We start from the raw sequence: 21,345 nt of genomic DNA, 5'->3' as shown, positions 1-21,345 counted from the left end.
TAAATCAATTACTGACTGAACAGCAGCAAGGTAAAGGTTCATAGTAAGCATCAATTCTAAATCTAGGAGTGCAAATTAAAAGGCAGGCAAAATTTTAACAGCATCTTTCCAGGTAAACTCTGCTGCAAATAGTCCTGTCAGCATAGCTGCTAAAAACCATGTGACAAAAGTGCAGTTTATAACCAAAAAACTACTATAATTCTATTAAATAATTTTCACATAAAGCATTCCCTTCACTATTTTTCAAATAATCTTGAACAACTGCATTATTAAGAAAAAAACCTCATTAGTTAATAAAACTCCTCTTCTTTGCTTCAAGACCCTAAATTAGGAAAGAACCAATACATTTTAAATAAGGTGACATTAATGATATTCTTTCTAGCAATGAAACTAATAAAGCTAGTAGGAAGCTCAAAATTCATGATAGATTAGCACAATCTTCTTTTCAGCTCATAAATGTGATTATCAGCCTCTAGGACACACCATGCCCTATAAATACTTTGCATCTTTGCATCTTCAATGATATCACATTTTCCTTTATAAGGAAACATTTGAAAGCGATTGCTTATGATGCAGCATTCTCAAGGCCTGAATCAGCAAAAGAACATGCTTGACTAGAGCAGAAGCCTGAGCAATACTGTGAAAATCACACACACACACACACACACACACAAAATCAGACTACCTCAATGGGATTATATTTTTCTGAAAACAGTAATATCAATATTATTGTGTAGAATATAACAGAAAAAATGCTTCATCACCAACCCAAATACTTGGTTAATGTATGTATAATCAGCTTCCATAATGTCCTTTCAGAGCAATGCATCTCTTATCAACAGCTTTGATCATTAAAACAAGCTTTGACCAACAGCATATTAGTGTGCCCATTTACAAGAAAGCATTCACTTAAGACCCAGTCTTGCTCTCATTTGATTCTATTCTAGATTTCAATAAGAGCAAGAGCAGGCTACTAAAATTTTAAGCTTTACAAATGGCTTCATGATTCAAGTGACAATAAAATAAAGGGATTCAGCCATTACAAATTGCCTTTAGTAATTTAGCCATGTGGTTTTATCCTTTGAATCTTGAAAGCTGCACTGTAATTGAGTGAAAAAATATAAAATAATGAAAATTGATGATTCCAAAGTGATTCTAAACTGACTTTAAATCTCAGATGTTATGATATTTGATTTTTATATAATATTAACAAAATTACTTTAAAAATCTCTTTCATTAGAGGTTTATTTGATGTTTAGAGCATATCTTGGTTTAAAATTTAATCAGTAAAATCTGAGAATTTTCAGAATACATACCAATTTTAATTTCTTTTGGCATGTCTGGGCAATTTAGACTACAATATAATATAGGTAGATAATACTGCACTATAATCAAAGGTACAAAATTAACTACTTGGTGATCCTTTTGAAGCTAGTAAACTCTGCCTAAAGGAAACAGCTTTCAATCCTGCTATAGGACTGAAATCTCAATCCCTTCAAAATTTTGATGCCTAGTTTTACTAAGATAATTTGACCTCCTTAGTTTCATATAACTTTGATTCCTCTACTGTCCCTATTCCTGAAGGCTCTGCCAATTTACTCATCGATGGAGGGCATGTTTGCCTATAATGAAAAAAAGTTAGGTTAAATATATATGGAATTTTTTTAAAAATTATGTTGACTACTCCATAATCTTTCTAATTTACACAAAAGTCCCCCAACTCATTTACAGACCGCTATTGTGAAACACATTCCAAAAAAATCACTATTTATGAAGGAGTTTAATATTTGAGAAAAGAGGATTTGTAAAATGTTTTGCTTTGAGAGTTCTTTAAGGAGAGTTATTTCCTGTCATTTTAGCAATTATGAAACTGTTTTCTCTGCTTTCAGTTTATAAAACTCAAGATATGCACTGTCCAAATGAATACAGTGCAGTTTGTAGCATTTTGAATATTTGCATTACAGTGCATTGTAGTTTTAAAAGTACAACACTGTAATTTTTATGCAAGTAGCTACTGCAATAATTCAAATGTTGTTCAACAAGGAGCTGAAGTCATGGCAGTAATCATTTCATAAATCACTTAACACATTTCATTAAAAATTTACATTTATAAGGGCTGAATCAAAAAGGGTTGTTTTTATTTTTTAAAAACTATGCATGCTCCCTTTTTCTTTGGCTTCTTTAGCATATAACATTCCAGTACTTTTATGATCCATACTTCAAAACCTGAAGAGCATGCAGTTATTGTTAAAAACTTTATTTAAATATTCAGAAAAATCATTAGCAGAGTTAAAAAATATATGTTGGGGTTGCCAATCCCACCTGACCATGCTGTGATGTGAGTCCCGTGACTCAGCAGAGAGCAGCTGTGCATGTTTCTACTGTCTTGCAATGGATAGGGAAGGTACATAGCTGAAGAGCATGCAGGCCAGTCAAAATCCATTAAAAAGTGATTATATATATATATACATATATATGTATAACTTGCTTAGGTAACCTGTGTGAAAGTGGTGACACGTTGCTCTACCTGGTTAAAAAGCACCAGAGCTGCATTCTTGATTGCTCCAGCTTGGTTTTACCCCTGTGAGAAGTAAGAATGGTAGGTAGTGAAGTTCAAGACACAGGATCACTAGTTTTCCTCTTTTTGGAATCTCTAATTCAAACATGGCTTTAACACAATTAAAACATTATTATTAAATATTTTATTATTAGTTGGAAAAAGGGAAATACATACCACCTGAAATATTCAACAAACTTTTCTACAGAACTTGTTAGTTTATTTTAGAGAAATTAGAAATGCAGAAGCTAGAACTAGTAATCTGCACTCAGAAATTGTGATGCATAAATAAAAATAGAATGAATAAAATTAACAAAGACATGGTTAGCAGATTTGGAAACTATTTCTGTATTTATATAGTGCTTAATGCATATTAATGAGAATTTTAAGGGGGTTTGTTTGTTTCATGTTCTAGTCTTCATTTAATTGACTAAGTGATTATCTCTTTTATTTGAAAAATATATACATACAGTAAGCAAAATACTTTGAAGCTGTATGGCTTCCCATTCTTCCTTCATCCTCTAATAATGATAGAACTTCTAGATCTCAATGAAAATAAATTTCTTCAATTTCTATTCAGATTAAATGTGATGAATTATCATATTGTGTAGGTTTCTAGTTTAGATTTAGTATGCTATATACTTCTGACTCTATAATCTTTATATAATTGTTTCAAAAGAGGATTGTATCAGTATCTTACAGTGGAACATCAGTGTATCCAGAGATATGGTTTAAATCATTATCCACAGCTAGTCCATAAATTAAATAATTTGTGACTTTTGAAGATACTGTCCCAGAATTCGTCAGTTTGAGAAAAGATAATGTAGCTTGCTGGACATTTTAAACATGGTAAAGAATCATCTAACAAATTGATCAAATACTACTGAGTCTGTTTTGGTTAAGAAATTTATTGAAGCCCAATGATAATGCTTAACTTTTGGGAATGCAATGACTGTGTTCTTGTCTTTTTAACTTCACCGAGGCACAAAGGCACTAGTGAAGCCAATCAGAAAACTAAACTTATTCCTTGTTTTGAAAATTTAGTAGATCAGATGATGAAGGATATTTTTAATTTTATCAAAATCATCTGCTGTGATTTCAGAAGTCAATTGAGTAGCCTTACTTCTCCATTCTGAATTTGTACTTACTGTATATATACTGTAGATAGAAAGGGTTTTGGAATTTTGAATGATAGAGGCCTATAGGTATATGCACTTCTTTAGTTGTAAAATAAGCTTTCTGTAACTGAGGAATATATTTGAAATTATTTTTCCATGTTGAAATATAAAACTTTATTTATAAAGCTGTGAATCAGATATAATGAACAGTTGTTAAGTGGCATACAATATACAATAGTTAGGAGTCATGTTTGGTAAGATTACCATAGTGTAGTCATTTTACTGATTAGAAGCATATTTTATAATAGAAACAGCACCCACAATGCTAATGTTAAAACCCACCAAATTATCCCCTTTAGTTACTTCTAATTTTCTTATTATCTTCAAAGTTAATGGTCTTGAATATCTTATTTTCAGAACAGAAATCTTGAGGTTTTTGTGATGATTATTTCATTGGGTATTGCACCTCTATTTTCTGATTATTATTTAAAAAACCTTCAAATATCAACGAAATGTTCGCTTCTTTGAGGTACTTTCAGCCAACTATTGCTCTAAAGCATTGGGTAACTTTATAATCTAATAAATATTACTGTCCTGTTTCATCCAAAGAGAGTTCCTCGAATTTCTAGTGATATGTATTAGAAAGATCTTGTTTAGGTCTGAAAGGTGCAACCAGATTTCAGAATAGGTTCTGGCAGATTTGGGAAGTTATTAACTAGGAAATTAATTAGAACGTGTTTTCATGAAACAAACAAAAAAACCCAACAAACAGGAAGAAAAAGAACTAGCCTTCCAAAAGAAGCTCTGTGTCTAGAGTTATTTTGTACCATAGTATATCTGATAATAAAAACAGGAAATATTACAATTTGTTCCTCACTCACCCTCAATTACAATTTCTATAGTAATTACCTGCTCCTGGCATATTCCTCAGGGGCACACAGCCCCTACCCCACTTTTGGCATGACAGACTTCAAATAATCATTCTGCTCTTAATGTTAGTGAGTCAGTAAGACACCAGAAAAAATGAATCATTTTATAGTTCCTGTGCAGATGTAGCTTCCCACAGCTCTGTTGTTAAATAAAATGTTAAATAAGGGATACCTCTTCAAAGTATTTTAAATGCTAAGCACTGCCACAGTTAAGGCAGGGAAAGTTCTGCTCCATCTCTTACCCCTCCTTTTGCAGACCAGGCCTTCTAGCAGAAATGTTGTCTCAGTGGTACACCGTGAGAGGCAAAACAAAGCAAATGATGGTGTACTGTCCTAGAGAGGTAACTTAAACACTGCAACAATGGACTCTTTATCTTCCTTAAAAGACAATCAGAAGGCAGCAAAAGATTCAACAGTACTGTTGACTTGGTCAGAGAAGACTGGGAACCTTCACCAATTCCAGTCACATGCCAGAACATCTGTTCATATATTACCAAAGCCAGTGGATTTTTATACACAAAATAAAAACCCCCCCACTTTATCCTTTCCCTAGAAATCATCCTAAAGGAATAAGGAATCCAGAGCCGAAAGTGCAATTAATACAGCACTCACAATTTTCAGGGCACTGTCTGATTAGATACTGCTCACGATATGCACACTTGCACTGTATGAATACATGTCAGAGCCAAACACTGTGTGTGAGCAGAATTTGTGGGAAGTGTTATAGCTCCAGCTTTGCAATGGTATCGATGGTAAGGAAATACTGAGGCTGCACAGAAGTGCTAAACCTATCCTTACCCCACTGAAAATTTCTCCACAATTTCCTGTTATAAACACCATCTATCAGTTACTGCTGGATTTCCCACAGTCACCCGAAATTTCCATTTTCAAATTGCTTATATGGACTTTTGGATTTGATTTCTCTTCCTGAAGACATATGGATACAAGTCCATAAAAAAACCCCACAAAATCTCTTTTGATTTATTACCATCCAGAAACTTCAGGATGGCCTTAGAAAACAAAAGCATAATGCCTGAACCAAGCAAAGATGGGGATGAACAGTGCAATTGACTTGTCAAAGTCACCTTGAAATTGGTGTTCAGAACTTCTCAGCACAACAACAAGGGTTTTTACTCCTTTTTCTTGTGTACATATATCACATATTCACCTGGAAAGCAAAGGAGTTTCTGTCTTTGCATCGCATTTTGTTTTGTCCTCAGCTGTTTTGATAGAATATACAGCAGTACACTGTAAACTGAGCCATTCAATCTACCTTAAAGAAGAAATAAACAAAAAATACCTATGGCACAACCAGTGACCTGCCTTATAGCACAGACCCACAAACACTGAGGCAGAGAAAGGGGTAAACACTGCCAGGGGATCACTAGCCAGGTGTGGATGGGAACTTCCCAAGTTGTTCTGCTGCTGAGGATGACATGTCATGCAAACACACATTTAGCATCTGCATAGACTATAAGCCCCTCAACTTCTTAATGCATATTACAAACCTTTTAAAAAGTAACATATACAGAAAATTTCTAGGCTTGTGACTTCATAAAATGAAGTTACTAGCAAGGCACTTTTGATTGTATTAAACAGAACTAACCACAAGGAAAGCAGTAAATGTATAGTAAAATATAATTTTAAAAAATCAGAATATATGAAAAGACATAGAAGACTTTGCTAAAAGTTCATTGGAAATGACAATCAACTTTTATTAGATCAGCATTCATGAAAAATACTGAACTCTCAGGCTCAAACTCTGAATGGGTTTTTTTGTGATACTAATTGATCTCATAACTTACACCACTTTACAATTCCTGTATTTCTTATATTCTTAAATTGCCATGGATAAGCACTACTGCTATACTGTCTTATATATCTGCATTGAAAAAGTCTGTGTCATAACTAAGCAAATTAATTGGTGATAGAATATCTTGTTCTTCATCTTACAGTTGTTACACAGAGCAACATTCTTTGCAGCTGCAAATAAGCACACACTCTTTATGTTCCTTTATGTTCTTTAGCAAAAGACCCATACTCTGATTCATTGGATCATGGTTATCCCCTAATTTCATGTGGTATAGTTTGACAGCGCTGAGGAATACATAATTATTTGCAAATATAGCAGCTGTACAGCTATGATAAAGTCATGAATGCAGGGCTTCTTTATAGAAGAGTTTTCTTTATGGTAAACAAACCCCTGTGTATCAATGAGTTATCAAACAACATCACAGCTTCTAATCTAATTCAAAACAAATTTACCTATGGTTCCTGACCCCTTAAACCTCGAAGTTCCTTAATTTCTAATGGCACTGAATATAATTATATTCTGATAATGCATTTATTAGCTTGTTGTTGATCACTACTCCAACAAACAAAGTTTTCCTTGAATACAATTAGCACCTGTTCATGATCACTTCTGGTATTTGAGCCACTTAGATTTCAAAGCACATGGCATTTGGTTTTTAGACCAGCTTCTGTCACTTTGCATAATAATAATAGCATAGAGCTTTCAAGTAAGCTGTTTCCACACGCATCTGTATTACAAGATCATTCTGCTCTCCAGCATAACTTGAGATACTTCTTTACCATGACATTCTTTGGTACCTGGATTACTTTAATTAATGGTCTCTGAACCCAAAGTCTATACGAATATTACTCACAAAACTTTTTAGATAATCCAGAATACATTACTGATTTGTGATGTCTCAGGGTTAATTTTTAGAACTACCCTAAGTATCAAAAAAAATATTTTTTCTCCACTTATATTTGCTTGGGTATGTATACTCTTGATTGGTCCTTAGCCTTCTACCCTTATTCTAGAAATTCTTATGGCATTGTAGGTACTACAGAAAGAATGCTTTATGAAATGTGTGCTAGTCCTAAAACCTCAACAACTGTGAAAGAAATAATCGTATTTAAAACCAAACATCTTCCAAATGTTAATAAACAAAGTACTAAAAATATAAACTCTAATGACCCTTTACTAAACCATCATATAGGGTGATTTTTTTTCTTGAGATATAATTACATAAAATTCTAAAACATAAAATATACTTACACAAGATATTACAGTTTTTAAACAGTTCTAAATATGTAATTAAAACATGAAAATGCATGACAATTTAATTGTTAAGATATGAAAAATCCTACCTGTTTGCTTTCTTCCATATCAGATTCGCTGCTAAATTCTTCTGTATTTAAATTTTCAAAATCTGATTCTCCAACAGCAATGGGCACTGTCACAGTGAGGCCTGGGTTGTTTATAAATGACATATAATCATTTTCATCAATTGCGTATTTTTCCACACTGCTGCCTGTGCCCACACCACTGGTGGTTCCATTCCCGTCTTTCAGATAATTCAGATCTTTGCTTATTTCAACAGCAGTATGATTGGAAATGCAGCTGTCTTTCTTATTGTTTAGCTCTTCAAGTGCTTTGATTTCCTCTAAAGATTTCTGCTTTCTAACGAAGGCTTTTTGGATGAACTCCTGTATCTTTTTTTTGACAAAATCTATTCCCTTCTGGATCCTTGCCACAGCAATCTGGAGATTGTTCATTTCATTATCATCATCTGTAGCAGCAAGGTTGTCTGAACTAAATGAGCTCAGCAGCAAGGCCAGAAATAGGTTCAATACCTGGAAGATGAGAGAATACAGAGGTAAATACATACATATAAGAAGTGTTAGACTTGGCAATGCTAGGTTAACAGTTGTACTTGATGATCTCAAAAGCCTTTTCCAATTTAAACAATTCTATGGTTCTAAAAAAAATTAGTAGAGCAGGTTGCTGATCATAAATAACTTTCTGGGGCTCTGCACATTTCCGTTGACAATGTCAAGACTGCAAGGTCATGGAAACGACTGGGGTACAAACATTTTGAACTCTATTTTATAAAAATTTAAATCATGTTAAAATATATCACTAAAGAAAGAGAATTATGACAGATAATGAATTATAGGTTTTGAGCATATCAGAATGAACCACAAAGTTTAACAATAAAAGAAACTTAAAAATAAAGTATAAACAATTCATTCTATTTATAACATTGATTTCTAAGAACTTCTCACCAATTCAATATTTATCAATTGAAATTTTACATTTTAACTTGTCAGCTTGATTTAAAATTTTTCTATAAGATTTTAAGCACATTTTTAGGATGGATGGCAAATCACTTTGTGTTTATTTTTTTGGGTTTTACACCTAAAAAGCCCCAAAGTTCAGTACTTAAATTCAAGGTTCTAAACAAGACCAGCTACACTAGACATTATTTTTATTAAGTCAGAAGTACAAGTGCTGGAGTTAGCTGTAATGAGAGTACTTCTGAAGAAGCAGCTTTCCAGGAGCTTGTGCAGCATAAGCTGTATTACTTCAAGAGTAGTGAGGAAGACATTTGAATTTAAACAGCACCTCTAAATTAGCTGCAGCACTCCCATGATAAGGTGTTTGATTTGGCATTTTGGTGTACTTCTAAATTCCTGTACCCATTGCAAGAGTGCTTCAGTGTATGAAAATGAGTGAAAAAAGGAGAAGGAAAACATTTTATGTTTTCACCCAAAATTAGCACATTCAGATTAATTTTTTAATTCTAAACAGAAGTATGACAAACATTTTCATTCCACAGCTCTAAGTCCTATACATTTGCATTAGAGTTAATGCTCAAAAATGTTCATCACGTACCACTAGGTTTCCAATCACCATGACCAGCATGAAAACAATAAGGCACATGGTTTGGCCTGCAACCTCCATGCAGTCCCACATCGTTTCTATCCATTCTCCACACAGCACTCGGAATACAATCAGGAAAGAGTGGAAAAAGTCATGCATGTGCCAGCGTGGAAGTTCACAGTCACTGGAGATCTTGCAGACACATTCCTTGTAGCTTTTCCCAAACAGCTGCATCCCAACCACAGCAAAAATGAACACAATGATGGCCAGCACCAGGGTCAGATTCCCCAGAGCCCCCACTGAGTTGCCAATAATCTTAATCAGCATATTTAGAGTTGGCCAAGATTTTGCCAATTTGAAAACTCGAAGCTGCAAAACAGAAATGCAGAGGAATCATTAGTGTTAGTTATGAAATAGAAGTTAGGTTGAAGTTGTTTAGCAGAGCATATCAATTTCTGTAGATTAATTTGTTCTTCAGTAGGAACATACTATTATTTTAATGGAAAGCAGCGAACATGAAGTATTTGTCAAAAATGCATTGTTCAACGTTTCATTCTAGTGATGCACATAGTAAAAAAATCTAAATTTGTGTTTGTATGACATTTTATTTTACATTTTTAAACATCTACTTACAGATGACTGATGAACAATTCTTCAAGACATTTTAGAATTTCATACTCTTTTCATCACCTTCACTACACTCTTTTTGCTGGTTTGGTTGCACATTTCCCTCAGCACCGCATTAAGCTTTTCATGCTTAGTTAGAGGACAATTTTTTAAGCAAAATGTTGATGCTGATATTGTGATGTCCATTCAAATCATAAACACTAACTTACAAACAATATTCATGACCCAAACTGTGTTATGTGAAGCTGGTTACCATTGCAAGTAGTGCTACTAAACTAAGTCACTACTTCCTGTTCTATATATTAGGAGATAACGTAGGTTTTCAAGTCATGTGATAACTACTGGTAATAAGGACTTTCAAATCATGAATCTTATGCCTCTAGAAAACATCTATAAATCAGTGTACAATACTAATTGATATTAAAATGAGTTTTTAGTAGAAACTCATTAATATTTAAACATAAATGTTATCATAATCAGCTTTTTACGACTCTTTGTTATATACAATGGAGTTACCTGAAGTTTTTTGTTGGTGGCCATTGAAATAAATGTGTAGAGAGGATCTGTTTAGGGTCTTTACAAGTAACACAAAGTAATGTTCACAATATAAAGACAAAAAATGTTATGATACTTTATGCTGGTAACAATATGTATGTTTTTACAGATATTTAGCTCTAATGAAGTAATGAAGATGTACAAAATTCTTAAAAGACAGCAGTTAGGGTGGCAAAGGATATTTGTAGGATAGAAGATCAATAGGATAATTTTGATACCAAAAGATATTGAAGGATATCAATCGACAAACACCTTATCAAACATGGCTTGCAAATTAGGCATATAGGAAAAATAATGAGAGCTACTGAAGTTTACAATATATATTTAAATATAATTAAATATTTTAATTGTTACAGGCACCAGCTCTCTTTTTTTTTATTATTTTGAGTGAGACGATTGCATGCAAATATTTAATTGTCAAGGTATTTACCAATCTGAATGACCGAAGAACAGATAATCCTTCAACATTTGCCAGACCAAGCTCCATTAAACTAAGGCTAACGATAATACCATCAAAAATATTCCAGCCTTCTTGGAAATAATAATAAGGGTCCATGGCAATTATCTTTAGTACCATTTCTGCTGTGAATATTCCAGTGAACACCTAAAACAAAATGTAATTAATTAACTGAGTTGTTATGAGAAATTTATATACCTGAGTAAATTGTCTTAATGCAGCTCGCGATCTCATACCTGTTACTATAAAGAACAGCTGATTGCTATCTCTAAATGGCATCTAAGTATTTCTAAACACTGAAAACTATTTACTAAATCAGGACACATATAGTAGGACAGAGGTTTGATAAACATACAAAAAGGTATTGACCAGTCAGTAGCTCAGCTCCAGCTCAGATTTGACTGTGCGTGCTGGACCATCCATGCAGCAAATGATGTGATGTGATCTGGTGTTTTCAGTCCCGTTTTAAGAGGATAGTCCCAGTAAAGTAAAAGAAGGTTTGACAGCCATTTTTTTCCTAGCTCATAGTCTAAATAGAAGTGTTAGAAGATACTCTCTAATGTCAGACTCTATAAGGACAGACTCTCTAAGGTCTGTCTTGTAGGAGAGAGTTGAGGAGAGAGTTGTAGGAGGAGTTTGGGTGGAATAGACAGGGGAGTTTGGAGTTTCTTGTACTGGGCTTTTTGTAAGGATATAGGGGTTTCACACACAGCTACCATGCTGTGTGACAGCTACTTCCTTTTGTGAAAAAGAACTTCAGGGTAATAATAGTATTTGAAATATCTGGAAGTGCCGAATGTGAAATTATCAATGCTTCTTAGTGTTTTAAGTCCAGAACGTAACTCAACAATCTTGCAATGAGTAGTGATCAGTGGTTCATGCAGCATAATAAACATGTTTTGGAGCATGATGTAAAATCATAAAAACATATGAATATTCTGTACAACAATCAAAAGATATCCTATATCAAGTCTACTAACGTACACCAATGTTCTCTGCTATTGCCCTGCGAGAGTTCTTTACCTAGCTTGTTCTCAGTCCTACTACAAAGTTTTATGGTAGCAAAGCTAACTTTTTACAGCACTATATAACTATACTCATAATTACCTATTAATTTAAGAGGATCAGGAGGTGGATATAATGCTTCAGAAACATTCACCATTGTCCAAGTGTAAATATTAACACTTTTTAAAGTGTATACTTTTAACAAACTAGAGCTATAGCCAGAAACATTATACTATTAAATTGATATATAAGACATATTTCTGTATTATCAAAAGAATGTAACAGGTATTCCTATATGTGGTAAAAAGAACACAACAAAGAAAATTATTCTTGACAAAATTCTCATATTTGTCAAAATAATTGAAAAAAAACCCATGAAAAACATTTCATTTCAAGATATTTCCTATTCCACCCACAAACTACTTTTTCTTCAGCATAACCACATCCTTAAATACAGAAATACACTTTAACAGAAGTAAACGCAAGTTTTCTTATAATTAGGAATTTGAATACTGAATGAATTTTAGTATTATGGAAAATTAATAATTGCATTTTAGAACTTCTTCAGGCAGATTTGTCATATTTAATTTATTGTCAAACACATTGTGATGTCACAAGCAAAGAGTAAATTAACATAATTTGAATGGAAAGCACAAAATTAAGGTTAATAGATTAATACAGCGAGGAACAGAGAATTTAATTGAAACCAGCAGGAATAGTATTCAGTGCACATATACAGTCCTAATTAAGGATACCAAATTGTTACAAAGGTAGTTAAAAATATGACTGTTATTATACTCTAGCTTAGAGTAAAAAAAAAAAAATGAGATGGGAAAAAGCAGAAGACCTTGTAAACATAAATAATTGAAAAGAAACAATTTTACCAATATGACAGACCAACATTTTAAACTACAATATTCTGTAATCTGTCATGAACATGAGAATAAGCTGCAATTAGATCTTTGTCCAGGAGAAAGGAAACTGTAATGCACACAAGAACACACAGGTAGTAAGTTCAATTTTAGTTCTATTTTTAAAAAATGTCATAGAAGGATGTATTACTAGTACATATAAGGAAAATGTTTAGACTTTAAAACATTCTCTGACTGAGAAATCTATTAGTGTTCCATTTAAACATTAGCTGGCTTTTCAAAACTAATCTTTTTGAGAGATTAGTTCAGAACACTTGGTTGGTTTTGATTTTCAGGACTGCACGCTTTGTGAGTCAATCCAGACCTCTCCTATGTAAACTACTGGTAGTCACATGAGCTGACAAAAATTTAAAATGTATGAATCTGCCTCTGAAATAAACACTTGCAAGGTTCAGCCCTCTGCTTCCTCAGCACTAGAAGCAAATGGAGAGAAACAGATAAGAACATGTAAGTGTTATGCTACATTCAGGTATCTGCTGAGAAAAGGAATTACATGTAACCCTAAATCTCTGGATCAGGTTAAAAATGGGAAAGGCATCACCAATAAACTCAGAGATAAAAGATGTCTTTTTTTTAGAGATTAAATAGTAATCTTCTCATTTATTAAGTATTTTTAGTTACCTAAAGTGGCAAGGACTTACTGGTAACAAGGAATATGCCCTTTTTTGGAAAAGTACTTTCACAGAAGTGTAACAAAAAAATTCCAAGAGAAATTCTGACATCTGAATATTTAATTTTGTACCGAAGAAAAATATTTTCTGTTATGGAATATCAGTACCATAATAAAAATTACATAATCTACCTTAACATTTTAAAGAAAAAACCTAAGGCAGACATCAAGAAATGTGGCATTCCAGTGAAGACTGCACTTCCATACACATTCAGTTATTTCATTATAGTAGTTACAAAATAGATTCCTGAAGCGTAAAGACCAGCAAAAATTGCTTTATCCGTGAAAATCATAGATATAATTTCTAAACTGATTATAAAAAAAAATCATAGAATAAATTTAAAAGGTATTTATACATTTCTTCCTTTAGAAAAGGGTATTTACACCAAATAGTACATGACAAACCACTTACCAGGTTCCCCACAGAAAGGACACTGCTAAACTGTTCTGTCATTGGGTAATGTTCCATGGCCATAAACAAGGTGTTTAAAACAATGCAAATAGTTATAGCAAGATCAACAAATGGATCCATCACAACTAAATTGACGACATGCTTTACTTTTAACCACGGACTCCAGCAATCCCAGATCAAGAAAGTATTTGCAAATCTGTACCAGCACGGTGGGCATTTCTGTCTGGATTCTTCAAGCTCTGAAAAAAAATAGAAAAAATGAATATTCCAATTGTATCCTCTGGAAGTTCTTCTTTAAAATACGGGAGAAGATTGTATCATTCCAATAAACAGCTTTCACTAACACAGGTTTTCTCTCACTTATGTTTAGCCACCTAAAAGTAAGGCACCTAATTTATTTAAGCTCCTCTGCAATCAGTGGACAGTGAAGTACATTCACTAAAGGGTGAATCATCTCAACATCTGCCTAAAGAGAGAAATGTGTTTGTCTTTCCCATGACAGTAGGGAGAATCTAGACATTTAGTTTAGGTTACTTGACTTGCTTACAGCAGATATCTTAATTTTGGATATTAAAAGTTAACATGACTCACTCATCAGAGAGCTGATGTATACAATTAGTATAAGCTTTATAAAAGATTGACATTTTTGTGTTAAGTATATGAGGACATATTTTGATTTCAGATACTAAAAGTGTTATATTTGCTACTACACTGAACCACTACAATATCAGAGAAATGATTTGGTGTGCATATCTATCATTTCTTATTTGAATCAATATTTTTAATATACTGAATGCCTATTTTCTTATTTTAATTAGTATTAGCAGAACAACTCTGTTGAGCAACTCCAGAACAACTGCTTTCAATTAGAATCTTTGCATTTCCATTCCACTGTCAATATTTTCAAAGTTACAGAAGAATATTAACTTCTACTGAGTTAATAATAGCAAGGATGAATATCTAATATGATGGGATGTTTGAGGACAGCCCAGAAGGAAGATTGATGTTTGCCTAAGTGAGAAATACTTATACTAAAAATATGTAAGACATGGACACAAGTTTTAATAAAATTTCTACATAGTGGCATCAACCCAATTCTGAAATTTCCCATTTTTCGGGCATTCCTTAGAGCACAGAGAGATCTCTATCATCATGACACTTATGGGTGATTTTGCTAAAATAGCAAGCATGCTGTTTTACAGATTTCCTAATAAGGACTTAGTGCAAAAATCTACACTTTGAGGACCAGTAGATTGAATTTTTGCATCTAATATTGTTGTATATGGGTGGAATTACTGGAATAGCAAAGGTCAGTTGCCAGCTTTCAAACTGATAGAAACAAAGAAGTTCTCCTAGCAGAAAAGGGTATCATAAGTAGTAAAAGACTTCTATAGTCTCTATAAACCATAACAAACAAAGTGCTTCTGAAGGAATATATGGATCAGGTGGAATAATCACATTTCAGAACATCTAACTCAGAATGCTAAAAGTAAGGATACGACTGGGCTTAGACAAAACAGGCCACTCATACTGGACACTGAGTTGACACAGGAAACTCCATTGCTGCACTTAGCAAATTCTGAAGTAGTGGAAACCAGATGTGGTAAGGAGGTCACTATTGGGACAACTTAGTTTACGTTGACATGTTTTTTCTGGTCAGGAGGATGGAAGGACAAACTATTTACCTGGAGGAAGAGTGCAGCACCCTCTAAGGAGATATCCTGTTTACAGAGAGGAGAACCAAGAATTGCACACTGAGAATTAAGAGGTCTCAACAGCTCACACCTGCTCTAAAGGTGATATAAACCTTATATTTCTGACTACATTTAGTTTGGGATCTATCTGAGAGCAAAGGGCTTCAGAACTCACTTAAAAATTAAATTTTGATACTGGCTTAATTACACTATAAAGTTTCTTGGTAATTTTCTGTCCATTTAGAACATGGGTTGAAGCACATCTGCAAGGTTGGTCTGACTATAATAACTGCCACACTTTGCCAGTATCCAGTCGGTAGATCCTTTAAGCTTATAAAAATACTTTAAAGGCATATGTGTGAAAAGTGAACATACTTAGTTTCCATTAAATAAGAAAAAATATCCCAACATTGTATGATTTTTAATATAGCAAGTATATTTTTTTTTATCTTTGATGGCTAAGAAAGTTTAAGAAATGCTTAAGAAAGACACCGTGTGCCTTGGCATGAGTTGATTACATGAGTTGTTTTTCTTTCTTTAAAACTATATTTCTCATTCCAATTTCCTATTGCCTATCCTTGGATTTAAGTTTTAAGGGAAATGACTCTTCTAGCACATCACTGCCTTTATGATGGCAATTTCAGTCTACCTGAATTGATTTTTCCTGCAGATGTCTAATGGGAAGAAAATCTCTATATACTCTGTTTGAGTCTGTAGCAATCCCCTAGCTATGATTATTTTATCTCTGTTAGTCCACTCAGTAGAGTAATATTTTGGAAGGTGTCATGAAAAATAAATGGCTAAGCATTTAGAATGCGTAAATTATCTTGGAAATGCTCAAAAGCCTTTTGCATCTGATGTACAGAGATTTCATATGTCCAGTTTTACATTTACAAAGGAAAATATGTAAATAATTTTTCTGTACATGTAGTTAGCAGAAATTCAATGAACTGCCTGTCAGATAAAATGCATCAAGTACCTTCCATTGTATTTGTAAGTATGCTGGCTATGCTCATTGCTCTTTGTCGTGCAGCAGACTCTTCCAGCATTTCCATGGAAATTTGATAAGAACTCAGTCTTCTTTTCCTTATTTCTGTTTCTGTAGTGGTGCCCTGTAAATGAAATACTGAGGAATTAGACCATCCTTTTCAACAGTCAATTAACAATTGTAGTGAAAATCAAAATCAGCTTTGTGCAACATACTAAGTTTTTCTTACACAGTGAAGGTTTCTGTTCCTGTAGAGATTTCTTCTTCATTGAGGAACTCAGTACTTTGTACATTGCTGTAAATAATCAACTGGAAGACCCAGTATCAATGCAATGTGGGACCAGAGGTAGTTGTCATTTAAATGACTGGCTGAACAAAATTTTTGCTAGGTATCTTTTGATTATTATTATTATTTCAAAAAAATGCTCAAAATTGAAATCTGACACCTTAATTTCTCACAGCTAGTCATGTTAAATAATGAAAGTGTGAGTACAGAGAAAAGTGAACTTTTATTTAAGAAAGTAACGTGGATACAAGAAACATGAATATAATTTTAGGAATTAAGTATATCTACGATATCATTTAATGTATTCCTAACCTGATAAGTGTGGTTGGAAAATTTTATATAAGAAAAACCCTGCACCTTATTTAATATTTCTTCTACCTAATTCTCACCCACCACAATGCTCATACAGAGTTTGTGATAAATTCTTGCAATGAATTTGCAAGTCCTCTTTGTTTTGTATGGCTTCTAATTATCTTTTCAAAGCAATAACACTCAACTCTGATTTAAATGTGACTAACTCTGCATCATGTAGGTGTCCTTACAGTTGCTTTGCTTTTCTTCTGGACTGTTACCTAGGGATCTAAGCATAGGAGTGGGATTAAAAAATCTTGGTTCCTGCTTTACCACTGATTCTGTGATTCAGAGAAATCACTTACTCTTTTTCACATTATTCTGTCCCCATTCATGAAAAGGACAAAAAAACTTGCAGAACTCTTAAGGGATTTTAAAGTTATCTTAGTGTGAAGGTGAAAAATCATCTTTGAGCATTCACTAGTACTGCTTCTTTAGAGAAGATTCTTGAGTTGAATGGCTGATTTCAAGTGAATCTATTTCTGAAACAGAACTATATATGCATAATCTCTGAGGTAATCTGATGGAATTTCTGGTATGAAGGTCTATATCAAGACAGAAAAAAAAAGATAAATGTGTAATAAAAGTACTGAAAACTCAATACTTATTTATAATGCAAATATTTTGCAGCTTAGATAACAAGCTATTATAGACCTCAAAATACCATACTGAATCCATAGTAAAATACTATATATGAAAAGGCTTGTCTTTTTGAAAGTTTGAAAGAGCATCTTAGTTTACAGAAGTCTGAAACTGAGACTGCAATGTAATGTAATTGCAAAGGTACATAGGAATTCATGTATTTTTCACATGAAAGTTATGAGAAAAAATTCCTCAAGATAAACTCAGTAAGGAGTATTTCTATTAACTATCATGACAGTAGTAACTGCATTCTGCTTAATTTTACAGATGTTTTCCTGTATATATTTCCAAGCCATAGCCTTAGTTATATATAGAATCTCTACCTTTGTTGAAGTGAAACTTTATATAAATTGTCAAATTCATTTTTTTTTCTTTCTATGTGTAGATCTCTCACTGAAAGCAATGAGAATATACTACTTTACTGAGGCTCAGAGATAGGAGGTTGAGGACTTATTTTCCTTTATGTTCTGTTATTTAGAAACTATCCCAAATTATTTCTCATTGCTCTAAGAAATCATAAGGAATGCAGAGATAAGGAGTAAGACAAAATTCTGCTCCTGAACCAAACTGTAATAATTACTGGTTTACTTATAATTACCTCTGGTATGAGCTGACCAGTGGGTGAAGTTAAAGCTGAAGGTCCTCCAACCAAGGAAACTACTCCATTGCAATCCACAGTGCTGTGCATCTTCCCATTTACTGGAAGGGCTGGTATCATTCTAGATGACACACTTGCCTGACTAATGTTACTGTTGCGCCGTTCTCCATGTCGATTTGGAACAAAGAGAGAATCTCTTCTGCTCTCATTGTCTTCAAGAGTGCTGTGCTCATCATCAGCAAAATCATTTTCAGATCCTACATCCTTTGCATGACCTCTGAAACTGAAAATGCTTGTTTTGCTGTTGCGCCTTGGTGAGAACAGAGAACCACGAATGCTTAACAAAGACTGTAAAAGATTTAAACCAAACCAAACAAAACAGCATTAGAACTGAAGTTGTAAGTTCTTGGCTTTTCAAAGAATAGTTACAGTGCTGGAGGAAGGATAGCAAATTTTTTTTCCATAGTATAACTGCGTCCATTAGGTGAACGTGCTCATCAGGGGACCTGAAGTAGAGGGGCATTTACCATAATATAGCAGGACTGAGGAAAAGTTGTGCAGAAGATATAAGTAAGGTTGAACAGTTTTGAGTGAAGAAGGTGCATTGAACTGGTACGGACCCACGACTGTGCTGGAGGCAGTTTTCAGCAGCACTATCAAGGGTTTGCAGATATTTGTCTTTTAGCCCCTGGATTCCTAGGGATAACAACTAATAATGCTCACTCATCATTGAAGTGATCTTCAGTTTGGCATTAAATTTAGTCTAAATTGATGTAAAGAACTTGACTGACCTCTTCACAATAGGCTCAACAGTGTGGGAACAGCAGTTCTCCCTTACTACATATTTTATTAACAGCCTTCATGAATAAATAAAATGAGTACTAATTATGGAGAAAAGAAACCTTGTATTCAGCTTTTTTCAATTCTGCATTTGTACAAATTTTCACATCTTGGTACATCAAAAAGCTGGTTTGAGATGATTCTCAATTTTTCGCTAGTTTTGCAGGTGGAAAATGCTCATACATAATAGCAGTGGGTTTTATCCCAGGATAATTGAAGTGAAAGTGAAAATGGCCCTGAAGTGTATAAACCTCTGTTAATACTGTGAAAACCAAACATTGAATATATAGATAAATCAATCCATATGTATCTCTGTATATTCATAGTCAGATGTATAAATTCACACACATAACATGTGTGCTGAACTAGTAGCACTGTCTGTTATAAGGGCTGACAGGTGTTTATCATTATGAGATACATTTTTTTCTGCTCTTACAGCTATACCAAATTTTTATATTTTGGGATGAAATTTTCTATGCTGGCTGTCAGCCCCAGGCTGAGTTACTTGAAGAATATCAGCCAAATGGTTTTGCTAACCCATTTATGTAAACTTGGCTGGAGAAAAAGTGCTGTTTTGCTTATATTGAAAGATAATTTTATCCAAAAAAAAACTCTAGCTTCTACAGAGTATGACATTGAATTTTGACAAAGCAGTGAACTAATTACTACACCCTTTTTACATTTCTTTGTAAAAGAACCTACAGTCCTTCAAAAAATCATGTGCCCACTAGGGTTTCGTATGACTACCAGTGATACCCTTATTCTTTTAGAGAATGTTCCCATGGCTGCTAGGTTTTATTTGCAGGCCAATCTTTCCAGTATGTGTTACCATGTTCTGAGCACAGCTAATTGCATCAGCCCCCTCAGGGATTTGGGAGGAGGGATGCCTGCTCTGCAAGTCTCTGCTGCATTGAGACAAAAGATATAAGCTGAAATGGCTATAATTTTAACACATGTAGAGGCAGAAATATATGTATCTACATGCTCTTGGAAAGTAAGGCCTGAAAGGAAGGCTTGACTTTTCTGGTAGGCTGCATCATTCATCTGGACATTGTGTCAAAGGACAAAATCTCTCACAGGGGCCAGCTGAGCAGATTATCTCCTCTTACCATTCTGCCACATTGTTTCATGTTCTGGACCCTGTCTCACTAGTGAGATACTGCATAGCTAACAAGACAAATGAGCTCTTCCTTTACTAATTCTACTGTTTGCAATTCTTTCATTCTTGTGGCACCGCAGTTTTAGTTATATGCTGGCAACTTTTGCCCCAATGCATTGTTACAACTGCAAAAACAATCACCAAGAGAGTCTTTAATTAATAAATTATCCTCAACATGGGTGATACAGGGAGGTCAATTTCATCTCAGACCACACATTATCATTTTGAAGAGATGCATTTTGAGTGACTCTGTCTACAAATGCTGTGACTGTGTGCAGCCTTGAAGTAAGCAAAGGTATCTCAGAATCACAAAATCATTTAGGTTGGAAAAGACCTCCAAGATCATCAAGTCCAACCTTTGACCGATCACCACCTTGTCAATTAGACCATGGCACTAAGTGCCACATCCAGTCATTTCTTGAACACCTCAAGGGATGGTGACTCCACCATCTTCCTGGGCAGTCCATTCTAATCTCTAACAATCCTTTTTGTGAAGAAATTCCTCCTGATGTCCCACCTGAATCTCCCCTGGCACAGCTTGAAGCTATGTCCTCTTGTCCTGTTGCTTGTTGCCTGGGAGAAGAGGCCAACCCCCACCTGGCTACGATCTCCTTTCAGGGAGTTGTAGAGAGTGATGAGGTCTCCCTTGAGCCTCCTTTTCTCCAGGGTAAACAACCCCATCTCCCTCAGCCACTCCTCATATGATTCACTCTCTAGACCTTCACCAGCCCCATTGCCTTTCTCTGGACACACTCCAGCACCTCCATGTCTGCCTTGAAGAGAGGGGCCCAGAACTGGACACACAAGGTACAGCCTCACCAGTGCCAAGTACAGAAGAAGAGATCCTTTGATT

The 21,345-nt window shown here is 34.3% G+C and overlaps 1 protein-coding gene across 5 annotated transcripts in view; it reads right to left on the bottom strand.

Annotated features, from left to right (window-relative positions):
• Window positions 1-21,345, bottom strand: part of LOC113965373 (sodium channel protein type 3 subunit alpha) — a 73,604-nt gene that overhangs the window by 22,915 nt on the left and 29,344 nt on the right. For all 5 annotated transcript variants that reach the window (XM_027678703.1, XM_027678699.1, XM_027678701.1 and 2 more), the window contains 6 exons: window positions 18,494-18,841; window positions 16,608-16,740; window positions 13,935-14,173; window positions 10,889-11,062; window positions 9,289-9,645; window positions 7,761-8,246 (listed from right to left, as the gene is read on the bottom strand). In XM_027678703.1, the coding sequence (XP_027534504.1) occupies window positions 7,761-8,246; window positions 9,289-9,645; window positions 10,889-11,062; window positions 13,935-14,173; window positions 16,608-16,740; window positions 18,494-18,841 (1,737 nt within the window). The remainder of the gene's footprint in view (window positions 1-7,760; window positions 8,247-9,288; window positions 9,646-10,888; window positions 11,063-13,934; window positions 14,174-16,607; window positions 16,741-18,493; window positions 18,842-21,345) is intronic.

Source organism: Neopelma chrysocephalum, unplaced genomic scaffold (assembly GCF_003984885.1).
Source record: "Neopelma chrysocephalum unplaced genomic scaffold, ASM398488v2 Primary Assembly neopelma1_44, whole genome shotgun sequence".
NCBI classification, from domain to species: Eukaryota; Metazoa; Chordata; class Aves; order Passeriformes; family Pipridae; genus Neopelma; species Neopelma chrysocephalum.
Note: the sequence above shows the minus strand (reverse complement) of the source record. Positions and strands in the feature narration are given on the sequence as shown.